This window comes from Lynx canadensis, chromosome X (assembly GCF_007474595.2).
Source record: "Lynx canadensis isolate LIC74 chromosome X, mLynCan4.pri.v2, whole genome shotgun sequence".
In the NCBI taxonomy this organism is placed as follows: Eukaryota; Metazoa; Chordata; class Mammalia; order Carnivora; family Felidae; genus Lynx; species Lynx canadensis.
In genome coordinates this window covers 98,968,239-98,982,773 of record NC_044321.2, presented here as the reverse complement: position 1 = coordinate 98,982,773, position 14,535 = coordinate 98,968,239, and the positions used below count along the sequence as shown (strand labels likewise).

General features: G+C 40.1%; 1 protein-coding gene across 2 annotated transcripts in view; it reads right to left on the bottom strand.

The window, feature by feature from the left end:
* LOC115507053 (X-linked inhibitor of apoptosis) overlaps nt 1-14,535 on the bottom strand; it is a 45,936-nt gene that overhangs the window by 13,532 nt on the left and 17,869 nt on the right. The window contains exons 3-7 of one of the 2 annotated variants that reach the window (XM_030305150.2): nt 8,363-8,475; nt 3,547-4,455; nt 2,383-2,482; nt 1,290-1,368; nt 570-612 (exon numbers count right to left, since the gene is read on the bottom strand). In XM_030305150.2, the coding sequence (XP_030161010.1) occupies nt 570-612; nt 1,290-1,368; nt 2,383-2,482; nt 3,547-4,423 (1,099 nt within the window). In that variant the 5' untranslated portion in view covers nt 4,424-4,455; nt 8,363-8,475. The remainder of the gene's footprint in view (nt 1-569; nt 613-1,289; nt 1,369-2,382; nt 2,483-3,546; nt 4,456-8,362; nt 8,476-14,535) is intronic. The other variant, XM_030305149.2, reaches the window with a different exon arrangement.

The window sequence follows — 14,535 nt, the reverse complement described above, 5'->3', positions numbered from 1 at the left end:
TAACTGTCCAACTTCCATATGAATATTCTTTTTTAAAGTCTTATTTTATTTTTAATTTTTTAGTATAATTAATGTAACAAAACATATAATTACATAACTTATGGTTTAGTATAATTTTTAATTTTCCAGTATAATTAATATACTGTTATATTAATCACATGAATGTTCTTAATAGTTAAACATCTGACTTAAATTTACAGGCACTTCACTAATTCTTAATTCATAGCAATGTCATCTCAAATAAACACACCCTGATTACCTTGAAAGAATAAGCTTGTATTTCCAACCTATAAATAACAACTATAATAAATTGGCAATGATGGGGCTCCTGGGTGGCTCAGTCGATTAAGTGTCCGAGTTTAGCTCATGTCATGATCTTGAGGTTCATGAGTTCAAGCCCTGTGTCAATCGAGCTCTGCATAGATGCTTAGAGCCTGGAGCCTGCTTCGAATTCTGTGTCTCCCTCTCTCCCCCCTCCCCCCACTCACTCTTGCTCGCTCTCTCAAAAATAAACACTAAAAAAATAAATCAGTAATGAAATTAAAAGTATATTTAATAGGCATATTTACCAATTCTTTTGGTTAATGATGGCATTTTTTCAGCAGTTCTTACCTAAAACAGAAATACGGATTTTTAAGTTAGAATTCTTTTTGGTAGAGGCAATTACCTCAATTTGAAAAGTTACATTAATCATGCATTTATAAATTGGCTTTATTCCAATGTTCACAAGAGGCATAAACTGATGAAGCTAGAAGTTAAAAGATCATTTAACCCAATCCATTCACTTTACAGACAAGAAGCTGAGACTCAAGGAGATTAAACAACTTGATGGAGGCAACAGAGTTCATGGTGGAGCCATAATGGCAACTCTAGCCCCCTGTTCTAGTCCACGGCTGTTCCCTCATGGTGCCAATACCTTGGCCACCCCAGGCCGCACCATCAATTTAGACACATTTTTGAGACTTAAAATATCATCTATGAAAAGTTTAAAACTATTTATGAGTATAAAACACATTACACAAAAGTCTAATTTCAGAAAGCTGAGGGATTAAGTATTTTAGTTCTTAAAGCCCAGTTCTGCTTACAGTGATAGTTCAATCAGCTCACAGGGAGTCTCTTTTCACAAATCGGCTTCAGAGTAAGAATAACAAGCCATTCTTCAAGATCTCCCCTTTAAAGCTCACCATACACTATTAATTTAAAATACTATACGGTGAATTTTACACCAAGAAATCATTGCAAAAGAAATTACATATTTAAAAATATATATTCTACAATATGTGACTTACCATAGAGTCCTCAAGTGAATGGGTTAAATGAATATTGGTTACATAGTCTTGTCCCTTCTCTTCTAACAGATATTTACACCTAAACAATTAAAAGAAGGTTAAACTTTGGTAGCTGATAAATTAGTAAGGTAGAAGTAAAGATATAATCTCCATTATCTTAATTCCATTAACTTGCTTTTTGGTATTTCTAAGAAGTGGCAAAATAAAATGTTATTCAATTCCCTATCAACTGTCATTTTAAGGTCAAAAAATGTGTTCCCTTTGTTATGCTACTGTGTTAATCTTAGTGAGGCAAAAAATATCACCTATTAAATTATCACCTTAACATTTAAAAATTTTTCTTCAAACAGTTAATCTTAAATTTTATTTAGAGGATTAACCAACTGTACATTTTGAAGGAATTCTTTAGGCTTCTAACCTTTCCTTCTAAGGCTTTTTAAAGTTAAGATTTATTTTCAAACAACTGCTCTGAAGTTTTACGTTGTACTATTTTGCAGGCCACAAATTCACATCATTTACATACGTGTGCACTTGATTTTTAAAGAAGATGGAAAAGAGACGTTTAGCGTATGTTGCTCTCATTCTAAGATGCCATTGATTATATGAAGCACGATTATTTTAAGTACCACCACTGCCAATTCAATTATGACCCACCTCCAGATGTGTCCTCATTTCAGAAATCTGCAAATGTGAACAACTGTGTGTGTTAGAATCACTGAGATAGAGTAAAATCGGCTAGGGGATGTCATGGGTTCTTAAGGAAACTCCTTGACAGCAAGGGCTCTACTGCCCATCATGAAAGAGCCTACCTCCAACAACAACAAAACCATATATTCCTAATCTGGCATTTAGAAACAGAATTATCTGAATGCCAGAGATACAATATGCAAGCAATGAGTGCTTTCTCTGGTCACCAGAGAAGGCTTAGGACTTTTTTTTCCCCTATAAAGTAGGTGACCCCATTTTTATAAACCTGGTGTGAATTTCAAGCCATAGTGAGGGCAAAAATAGTTGAGGTGAAAAGTTATTCAAGATTTTCCTACTGCAAAGTGTCTAACTTGCCTGTTCCTGAATAAGCATTTAAATACCTTACCCTGGATACCACTTAGCATGTTGTTCCCAAGGGTCTTCACTGGGCTTCCAATCAGTTAGCCCTCCTCCACAGTGAAAGCATTTTACTTTATCACCTTCCCCTAAGAAAAGACACAAGTAAAAAAATACATCTGTTTGTGCAATTAAAAGCTAACGCAAAAATACTCCTTTTAACGCTGAAATTAACCATTTCTAAATACATGAAAGCCTCACGGCTTCAAAGAAGACATTCAAATTCACATCTAAGTAACAGACATGGTTGTTTGAGGAGGAAACAGACACTAAATTCACTGAATTAATCTGAGGTATTTTACAGAAGACAAAAATAAAACTGTCCAATTTTTATGTGAAAAATTACAATTGTTACCTTCTCTCTAACATGTCATTTGGGGCCATCCATACTACACTCCTTCAAACTGAAGCTTTAACAGTAAAGCTCAGCATAATGAAATTATTAGTAAGTTTCTCTACGGGTTATAGCTACGTGACACTAAATAAACCTTCATGGTTTCTGTAGGATACTATGTAAATAAAATATTGAAATAACTGAGAGTTTGTATTTTGGCACCGTTCAATCCTAAAGTAAATGGGTCAGATATATCGTGGTATAACTGAATATTCCTGGAAGGCATCACACTAATGGCCCTTCCTGACAAGTTTACAATAGTCCATTTGAGAAGTGCTTATTTGAAGCAATAAGGCATCATACAGGGCAGCTTTCAAACATATAGTCTAGACATAAAAGGCAGATACCAATTTTAATATCGGCCACGCTAAACTCTTGACGTTAACTCTTTTGTGGGGTGTAGAAAGAATGCACGTAAGATATGCACTGAGCACACAGAGTAGGTGCTCGCTCCGTTACAGTCAGCCTTGCCATCAGACCCATTCTTGTACCATCTTTTGCAGGTCACCCTTCTCCAAACAACAATCACACGAAGGGGAAGAGAACTCACGATATGGCGGCCTCTTTCACAGAAACGGAGTGCTTACATTGCAGATTCAACGTAAGGGTTCACAGATTTAATAGTGATACAAACCATCAGGCCAGCCTACACCTAAATATTTACCAGTTCAGGGGGCTACAGCAATCGATTTACTTTTTTAGGAGCCCTGAGATAGTTGGAAAGTTATTTAACAGCCTGATTTTATAAATAACATTTACCTAAAGCATAAAATCCAGCTCTTGCAAGCTGCTCCTTGTTAACGGAGTACATCCACGTCCCAAAAGTAACGATCCGTGCTTCATAATCTGCCATGGCTGGATTTCTTGGAGCATTTGTCGAGTTTGGGAAATTCCTATCAGAACTCACAACATCAGATTCACTTCGAACATTCACATTCCGGCCCAAAACAAAGAAGCAATTAGGAAAGTGCCGCCTGTGTTCTGACCATGCACGATCGCAAGGTTCCCAATTTTTCAGTTTTCCGCCACAACAAAAGCACTGCACTTGATCCTCAATACCTGTGTAGTAGAGTCCAGCGCTAGCTAACTCTCTTGGGGTCAGGTGGGCATAGTCTGGCCAGTTCTGAAATGACTTTAATCTAGCTTCTTCACTATACATGGCAGGGTTCCTCGGGTATATGGTGTCTGATATATCTACGACCTGTCCAGTTCTCAAAAGATAGTCTGCGTGAGTCTCAGATGGCCTGTCTACAACAAAATGATTTCTGTTTCCCAGATAGCTTTCAGCTTTATACTGACCATTTTGGATACCAGGGTTTGTAGGTTGCGCAGCATGACTTTCAAAATAAAAGCCATTGATAAATCTGCAATTTGGGGATACTTTCCTGTGTCGTCCAACCGCTGAGTCTCCATATTGCCATCTATCTACTGCTGCGTGGCAGCTGAAGCAGCGCACAGTGTCTCCTTCGCCGGTATACAGAAAACCCGCTCGTGCCAGCGTTGATGCCGAGACAGGACTATTACTTGGAAAATTAGCGAAAGTCTTTAATCTATTAAACTCTTCTACAAAGTCTTCATCCTTACTGAGATCTGCAGGTACACAAGGTTTAGATGCTTCAAAACTGTTAAAAGTCATCTTCTCCTGAAAATAGGACTTGTCCACCCTTCCTAAAAAGAGAACATTACATGAAGAAATCCAAAATGTGAGACGCAGCCAATATAATTTTGATATCAGAAGCTAATAAACTACTGATGACATAAAAGTAATCATACAATCTCTAAGAAATATTCTAATTCTAAATATTAGAGTTCTACGTTACCACATGATTCAAGTTACAAAGTAAAAACCTGCATTTTTTGTTTTTTAGAGGAAAGTAATATTTAAGTAGGTAGAACTACTCATTTTTAATTGCTTATTTTGCACAAATATGGAAACTATGTGATGCAGAATATATTAACATTATTAACCATGTAAAACCATTAATTAGGAAAAACAGAAAAGCATAAAATATGCAGATTCTTAAACTCCCTGCATAATTGTTATAATGGATCATTGTATAGTCAAGGCATCAAAGTTCAGTTTTAACAATTAAAAAAACTGTGTATGTTCAGAATGTTAATGAACTAATTTTTAATATTTCTTTACTTCCCTGCAGAGCAAAAGATACCTGAGTTTTATGCACGGTATTGGTTCCAATATGTCCTTCAGGAGCATCAAATGTTTCTAGGGGCGCCTGGATGACTTAGTCACTTAAGCGTCCGACTCCAGCTCAGGACATAATCTCACAGATCATGAGTTCAAGCCCTCCGTCAGGCTCTGTGCTGACAGCTCGGAGCCTGGAGCCTGCAGCCTGCTTCGGATTCTGTGTCTCCCTCTCTCTCTGCCCCTCCCCCGCTCATGCTGTCTGTCTGTCTCAAAAATAAAACATTAAAAAAAGTTTAAAGAAAGGAATATCAAATGTTTCTGATTTTCATGCATATGAAAATGGACTCTCGTAGTCCATTTTTTGTTGGAATTGGATCATTTCAGATGTATGTATTACTGCCCTCTAGAGGGCAGCTCCAGAGAGATTCTGAGTATGTGTAGACCTTAACTGCAGTTACTTTTGCTATCAACTTCCCATGGTCAAGAAACAATCTGTTCAAATAGAAGACAAGTACTAGTGTAGCCTCATTAAAGTTGCCAAATTATAGCTGTGTAACATTTAACCCAGAAAAAATTCTAAAAAGAACTAGCTGGGTTATGAGAAGGGTGGCCAGATGATTTAGCCTCCAAACCTGGACACTCTGAAACTGAAAAATGATGTTACTAATAATTACACTGGGACAACAGGCATAAATCAGGGTTGCCCCAAGCAAACCTGGTTCTCCGGAATCTTGCACCCTTCCTAATACTGTGCTCAGTATATGCTTGGCAAAAAAAATTTAAAAAAGGACACAGTAATTTTTTTTAAGTTTATTTATTTTGACAGACAGCAAGAGAGCATACGCGTGCAAGGCAGCGGGCAGAAAGAGGAAAGAGAGGGAGAAACCCAAGCAGGCTCCATGCTGTCAGCACAGAGCCTGACACGGGGCTCAAACTCACGGAACCATGAGATCATGACCTGAGCCGAAATCCAGGGTCGGACATTTAACTGCCCGAGCCACCCAGGCGCCCTGGGACACGGTAATTCTGTCTCTACCACGTATGTGCATTAATGGATTTCTTGGGAAGAATTAACAGCCCTGGCATTATGTTGGCACTACATGTCTCGGAACATCATCTCAGAGTCATGTTGAACACAAGGCTTCTGTCTTGCAGGCTGGCAATAAACTTCAGTCTCTCTTGGCCTTGTCAATTTACAATGGTATTAACTCCTACATATGCAAGAGCTCAGATATATCTGCAAGGAACAATTTTTGGAAGATAGTCTCCATGATTTTTCATTATTGTTTCCCAGATGTCTGAAAACATTTTGACACTAGCTTTAAGACCCCTCGTTGAATCAGAATAAGCTGGATGACAAAAATCAAGATTCAAAGAAACCAAAGCTGGCTGATATGCTGAGATGAAATTTAACAGGGATATTAAACATTACATTCTGACTTTAAAAATCTGTTGCACAGCTAAAGGAAAATGGAAACTTGGTTTGGAAAGAAGTCACGTGAAAGCAACTCTCTAGATTAAAATCTTGGGATTTTAGTTAATTAAAAATTCATTTTGAGGGGTTCCTGTTTGGCTCAGTCAGTACAGCATGTGACTCTTGATCTCAGGGTCGTGAGTTCAAGCCCCATGTTGGGCACAGAGCTTATGTCAGAAAATAAAAATTCATTATATGAGCCAACATTACATGGTTGCTAAAAAAAAAAAAAAACACACACAAAAAAACAAAAACAAAACAAAACTTAAAGCAACTCCAGGCTGCATTAATGTCCAGAAGTGCAACATCAACACAAGGATGAACGGTTATAACAATCAACAGCAATACAGAATGGATTGGGTTGCCTTGTAGATTCCTCCCATTACTGGAAGGCACAACGGCATAGACTAGGAGGCAGGACAAAACATTTCTAAGTCTATAATGACCCTGAAGAATTAATGCTCAATATAATCCAAAACATAGGAAAATTACCTTCTCTGAGGTGGTAAGTTTTATTTCTCAGGTCAATCAAAATAGACAGAAATGTAAAATCAAGGATCTATTCTCATTTCGAGATAGTGGACATCTTGTATGGTTCAAGTAGTCACCCCATTTCAGATAATATTAGATAAAACTCCATCGTTCAATACCAGCAGGAGAATCTGTTTGAACCTTTCAAGTGGAGACCTCATCTTACCAGGGGCTACTTCCATGCTAATAGTTTAGATTTCACTGTTTTGAAAAGCAGATATTTATTCAGAAACACCCAATTGAGCACTACATATACATTATCAGAGTGTGAGCTTTTGTTGCAGGGTGAGAAAGCAGAATTACTAGAGAAATTAAGAGTGAAAGGGAGAAAAATGACTGACAAAAGACAGAAACCTTGGGTTTGGAGGAAGGCACCAAACGAAAGGGATGAGAGAGGATTTTTTTTTTTTTTTAAAGAAGGATTTAAATGGAATGAAGGTGGGAGAGATGATATTTAGAAAATGAGTATATATAGCACAGGAATTGTGAATAGAGAAGAAAATGGGGTATGAATACTGGAGAAGGGTGACCAAAAGGCTTTGGATGTAAACAGGTCTTAATACACTAAAGTATGCGGAGATAATTTAAGGCTTCTTTGTGAAAGCGAGCTTAGGCTTTGTATTAGGGAAGCAGAAAGGTAAGAAGGCACAGAGGGAAAGATGTGAAAGAAAGCTGTCACAGGACTTGCAAATTTGTCTAGTTTAAGAACTTCTAAACCTCTGAGTCAATGACCTGGAATAGGCATGAGAACAGTGTTGCAAGTTTACAATGTTATAATGTTATTAAACGTCCAACTCTGGATTTCAGCTCAGGTCATGATCTCATGGTCATGAGATCCAGCCCCGTGTTGAGCTCCACGCTGAGCATGGAGCCTGCTAAAGATTCTCTCTCTGCCTCTGGCTCTGCCCCTCCCCTGCTCACATACTTTCTCAAACAAAAAAGTTACTAAAATAAATAGCAACAGGAAGTAGATTAGTGGTTGCTAGAGCTGGGGGACGAGGGGAATGAGGAGTAAATACACGTGGTTACTGGGTTTCTTTTTGGAGTAACGAAATATTCTGAATTAGACTGTAGTGACGGTTGCACAACTCTGCGAATACACTAAAACCCACTGAACTGTACACTTTAAAATTAAGTTTATGGTAGGTGAGATGTATCCTGATAATGCTGTTTAAATGCTAGTTTGGTAATAGTATACACTTTGGAGCATCAGAGGTGATTTTCAGGCTAAAACAAAGGGACCCTTGCTAACGAAATTACTTTTTTATATGGAAACCTAGATGTTACAATACATTTTCAGAACTAGGCAGAGGCCTAAATCACTTCTATTTGAAGTGGTTACATATTTAACCTGTTACAAAGATCCCAGTTAATTTTTGTTTCAATTACATTCTTTAAATTCTATCGTGAAGTCTGATTCTTACCTCTTTTGATACTCTGAGGACCTCAATTCTTACGTTCACAATATTTTCTTAATGTCGTTCTTCTGTTGCGAATTGTTGTAAATCATCTTCTGAAGTGCATTTTTTTCTAACTTCTAGGAAATCAAACCAATTGGCTGTTTTTAGGAGCCAATTAGCTTCTTTCCACATTGTGAAGCACTGAAGCTATGTTCCTGAATTATGAAATTCTGTGTTTTTTTAACACTGGGGTTTATTCATCTTACAGTTTATTTATTTATAAACTAATTCCAAATAGGTATAACTGCATTGACTCTGGTAATACAGAAGACTCTAATTCTTCGTTTCTTCACATTGCAAAACATTCCTTTTGTTGTACACACACACACACGTATGGTGTGTGCTTTGGAACTCTTTTAATGTATTCAAGTAGTGTGAATTCTTTTGAATATAAGATACACATAGGTTAAAAGATTTTTATACACAGGACAGACTTGTGCACTTTTTATACAAAGATTTTGGATCTTCTTAAGTGGGATTGTTCCAGGAACACTGGCTACACTTTGGGAGAAAGTTGTATTTATCACGGACAGGTAGAGTTTATCCATATTATTTTCATTAGGCTCTTTATTTCTCACACGTCCACTTAGAACAGTTAAGAGTAAGGCTGCCAACTTTCATTCTCTGCCTGAATTCTTTGGTATTTATCATTGTACGATGTGCACAAGCACTACAGTATGCATGTATATAGAAATTAAGAATAGTATGAAGTACATAACTCCCCTATACTTTACGGATAATTCCCCCAAAAGCTATTTATTATTTTTTTATTTTTTAAATTAAGTAATCTCTGTGCCCAATGTAGGGCTTGAACTCATGACCCCGAGGTCACGAGAGTCACGTGCTCTACTGACTGAGCCATCCAGGAACCCCTATTAATTCTATGGTAGGGCTACTATGGATGCCTTTAGAACATTTGTATGCTATTAAAACAATGGAAGAATCAAATGACTCCATTCTGAGGGACAGATTCTCTAGACGGTTAAAAAAAAAAAAAAAAGATGAAATAAAGTCCTGATTAATTGGGGGGAAAAAAAACCTCTAATGTTCAAGCAATAGAAAAAAAGTCCTATGCAGAAGTATTTTTTGTGAGATTTAATATCAGAACACTACTCAGAAATGTATTTAAATATTAAACTTTCTTTTTATTTTTTTAGTAAAAAATGCTTTTATTTTTAAAGTTTATTTACTTATTTCGACAGAGAACTCAATGAATGGGGGAAAGTCAGAGAGATAGACATAGACATAGACATAGACGTAGACGTAGACATAGAGAGAATCCCAAGCAGGCTCCACACTGTCAGTGCAGAGCCCAATATGGGGCTCAATCTCACGAATCATGAGACCAGGACCTGAGCCGTAATCAAGAGTCAGACACTTAACCAACTGAGCCACCCAGAGCTCCTAAGTATTGAGCTTTCTATTGCCTTACTTGAAACAAAAATTAACAGTAATTTTTTTAAAAAGCTGTTTGGGGGATACCTGGGTGGCACAGTCCATTACGCAGCCATCTCTTGATTTCTGCCTGGGTCATGATCTTGCAGTTCATGGGATTGAATCCTGCGTTGGGCTTTGTGTGCTGACAGTGCACAGCCTGCTTGGGATTCTCGCTCTCCCTTTCTCTCTGCCCCTCCCCCACTCATGCTCTCTCACTCTGTCAAAATGAAGTTAAAAAAAAAGTTGTCTGGTAGTCAATTATTACTGCTTAGGCAATTTTTAAATAAATAATAGGTTTTTTTGTTGGCCCATTTTATTTTAATGTTTATTTATTTTTGAGAGAGACAGACAGAGCATGAGTGGGGTGCGAGCAGAGAGAGAGGGAGACACAGAACCCGAAGCAGGCTCCGGGCTCTGAGCTGCCAGCACAGAGACTGACGCGGGGCTCAAATTCCCGAACCCGTGAGCTCATGACCTGAGCCGAAGTGGGACACTCAACCGACTGAGCCACGCAGGCTTAGGCAACAACGTTTTAAAAATGTACTCCATAATATCATGAGTTTCAGTTATCACAGCATCTTAGAAAACGTAAGTAAGCAGTTTCATATGTGTACCAGACACTGATGAAAGTAATTTTGACTCTGCACAAATTTATTTAAGATGGCTAACTAGGAAATGGTCTCTGATGACTGAAAATTAACTACTATAAATATCCATTACAATGTTTTGTTAGTTTTAATTTTATTTTAGAGAGAGAGAGAAAACGGCAGGGGAGAGAGGCAGAAGGGGAAGGGGGGGGAGAGAGAGGGAGGGAGGGAGGGAGGGAGAGAGAGAGGGAGGGAGGGGAGGGAGGGAGGGAGAGAGGGAGGGGGGAGAGAGAGAGGGAGGGGGGGAGGAGAGAGAGAGGGAGGGGGGAGAGAGAGAGGGAGGGGGGAGAGAGAGAGGGAGGGGGGAGGAGAGAGAGAGGAGAAGGAGGGGGAGAGAGAGAGGGAGGGGGAGAGAGAGAGGGAGGGAGGGAGAGGGAGGGAGGGGAGGGAGAGAGAGGGAGGGAGGGAGGGAGGGAGAGAGAGGGAGGGAGGGAGGGAGGGAGAGAGAGGAGGGAGGGAGGGAGAGAGAGAGAGGGAGGGAGGGAGTCAGAGAGAGAGAGGGAGGGAGAGAGAGAGAGGGAGGGGGAGGGGGGAGGAGAGAGGAGGAGGGAGGGAGAGAGAGAGAGAGAGGGAGGGAGGGAGGGAGAGGGAGAGAGGGAGGAGAGAGAGGGAGGGAGGGAGAGGGAGGGAGGGAGGGAGAGAGAGAGGGAGGGGGAGAGAGAGAGAGGGAGGGAGGGGGAGGGAGGGAGGGAGGGAGAGGGAGAGAGAGAATGAATGAATCCCAAGCAGGCTCCACACTCAACATGAAGCCCAACATGGAGCTCAATCCCACAACCTCTGGATCATGGCCTGAGCTGAAACCAAGAGTCGGGCACTTAACTGACTGAGCCACCCAGCCGCCCCCACCCCCCGCCCCCATTAAAAATTTTTTTTTTTATTTTTTTCTTCAACGTTTATTTATTTTTGGGACAGAGAGAGACAGAGCATGAACGGGGGAGGGGCAGAGAGAGAGGGAGTCACAGAGTCGGAAACAGGCTCCAGGCTCTGAGCCATCAGCCCAGAGCCCGACGCGGGGCTCGAACTCACGGACCGCGAGATCGTGACCTGGCTGAAGTTGGACGCTTAACCGACTGCGCCACCCAGGCGCCCCAAAATGTTTTAAGTCAAAATGGTACCTGAATGACAAATCACCATTCTTAACAAATAACTAGCAAAACCCTTCATGGTTTTATTTTTGTTTTTGTTTTTACCAAGCTCATAGATCTCTACGATCTATGTTTCACTCTTCCGGTGTCTGTAAGAAATTTATCCAGTCACTACTGGCTCACTTAATGAACTACATCTTTTTTTTTTTTTTAAATAAAAAAAATTTTTTAATGTTTATTTATTACTGAGAGACAGAGGCAGAGCATGAGCAGGGGAGGGACAGCGAGAGGGGGAGACACAGAATCTGAAGCAGGCTCCAGGCTCCGAGCTGTCAGCACAGAGCCTGATGTGGGACTCGAACTCACAAACTGTGAGATCATGACCTGAGCCCAAGTCGGACGCTCAACCCACTGAGCCACCCAGGCGCCCCTATAAACTATATAACTTCTTAACATTATTCCTGCAACCAAGGGCTTTGTTAACTTCTCATCATGAAGAAGCATCTAAGTAACTATACTGGGGCATAGTACAAAGGGAGCTGAGTGACTGTTACAAGTTGAATCCCGCCCCCAGGAAAGATACTTTTAAGTCCTACCCACTGGTTAAGAATGTGAATGTATTTGGAAATAGGATCTTTGCAGATGTAATTGAGTGAAGATAGGCTCATTAGGGTGGGCCCTCATCCAATATGACTGAAGTCTTTTCAAGAAGGGAAGAAACTGTGGGGAAGCCGGCCACAGCCACGCGAAGATGGAGGCTGAGGCCGGAGTGCTAATGCACCTGTAAGGCAAGGAGCAACAAGGAGGAGTGGCAACTCCAAGAGCTACGACAAAGGCATGGAACAGATTCTCCCTGGAACCTTCAGAGAGAACATGGCCCTGGCAACAGCCTCATTTCCAACTTGTAGCGTCCAGAACTGTGAGAAAATAAATGTCTCTTGTTTTAAGCCACTCGGTTTGTGGTGCCTTGTTATGGCAGCCCTAAGAAAAGCTAATACGATGATGTTAAAAATACGAACCAGAATTATGTAAGCAACATAATCCTATTAGTTCCCACTGCAGTACTATCATGCTGGCTGAAACACATTATGTAATTAAATAAAGGCATCTGTTTAAAACTCAGAACACGCATGTTTCTAGAATCTCATCTATGACATCTTTACTGATTCTTCCACTCAAAATCCCTCTACCTAATTTGCTGATGATCCAAGTTGTACTAGAACAAGATTTAGTAATTTCTGCATGTTTGTCCAACCTTCTTTTAAAAGTTTATCGATTTATTTTGAGAGAGAGAGAGAGAGAGAGAGTGCAAGCAGGAGAGGGGTGGAGAGACAGGATCCCAAGCAGGCGCTGTGCCACAAGAGCAGAGCCTGACACGGCGCGGGGGGGACCTTGAACTCATGAACTATGAGATCATGAACTAATCCAAAACCAAGAGTCACTTAACCAACTGAGCCACCCAGGCACCCATGCACGCGTGTTTGGATGTGTGTGTATGTATGTTGTCAGCATGAAGGTCCTCTTGGGCAAGGACCGTGTCTTATCACGTCTGTATTCTCAATGCCTAAAACAACGCACAACATGCAGCAGACTTAACAAATGTTGGGCAAAAGAATGAATGCTGCACCACTTCTATCACACTACTGCTGTCATTGTGCTGCACTGCCCTGGACACTTGAGATCACCGTGAGTACTAAAAACTGTTAGTATTTGCCTCGGAAATTGTTAATATATGCCTAGGAAATGTGACCAAAATAGTCAATACGTGTATACCACGCAAACGGTATCATTCTTCAGTAATAAAAACCTATCCTAAAATCACATTTTAGGGGAACCAGCCTGACTCAGTAAAAGGAGCATGTGAATCCTGATCTCCGGGCATGAGTTTGAGCCCCACCTTGGGTGTAGAGATTACTTAAATAAAAACTTAAAAAAAACCCACATTTCAAAAATATTATAGGATTCACAAGCATTTTCATAGTAACACAATCAAAATTTTATATGTGCTAATCATAAGACATCATAATTTTATTTTTTTAAATTTGTTTTATATTTATTTATTTTTAAAAGAGAGAGAGAGAGAGAGAGAGAGAGAGAGCGCGCGCACACAAGTGGTGGAGGTGCAGAGAGAGAGGAGACACAGAATCTGAAGCAGGCTCCAGGCTCCAAGCTGTCAGCACAGAGCCCTATGTGGGGCTCAAACTCACAAACCATGAGATCAGACATCATTATAATTTTAAGTTTATCTTAAGATTCTTTCCCATTACATGCAGAAATATTACAAATTTTTCTCATCAGTTGCCTCTCCCCATAGGGATCTTGTCAAATAAGCAACATTCTCCCTGACCCAACTGAGGTCAATCCATCTTTTAATCGCCTTAAGTATTAGCCAGTTATTTCCATGCTTAGAATTAGCATTTTGACTTACAAAGTTGTAGTATTTATGTAAACGTAGCATAATATTAAGAAGCTGAGGGGCACCTGGGTGGCTCAGTTGGTTAAGTGTTGGACTCTTGATTTGGGCTCAGGTCACGATCTCACAATTCGTGGGATCAAGTCCCATGTCAGGCTCTACATGAGCCTACTTGAGATTCTCTCTCCTTCTCTCTCTGCCCCTCCCCTGCTTGCACTCTCTCAAAATAAATAAATAAAACATTTAACTAAAAAAACCCTGGTATGTATGTATGTGTGTGTGTGTGTGTATATATATATATATATATATATATTTTTTTTTTTTTTTTTAATTTGAGAGAGAGAGAGAGAGAGACCGACCATGAACAGGGGAAAGGGGCAGAGGAGAGAGAATCTCAAGCAGGCTCCAGGCTCAGCACAGAGCCCAAGGCAGAGCTTGATCCAATGACCCTGGAATTATGATCTGAGCAGAAATCAAGAGTCAGACGCTCAACTGGACTGAGCCACCCAGGTGCCCCAAGAAGCTGAATTTAAAAAAATGATACACCCTGAACAA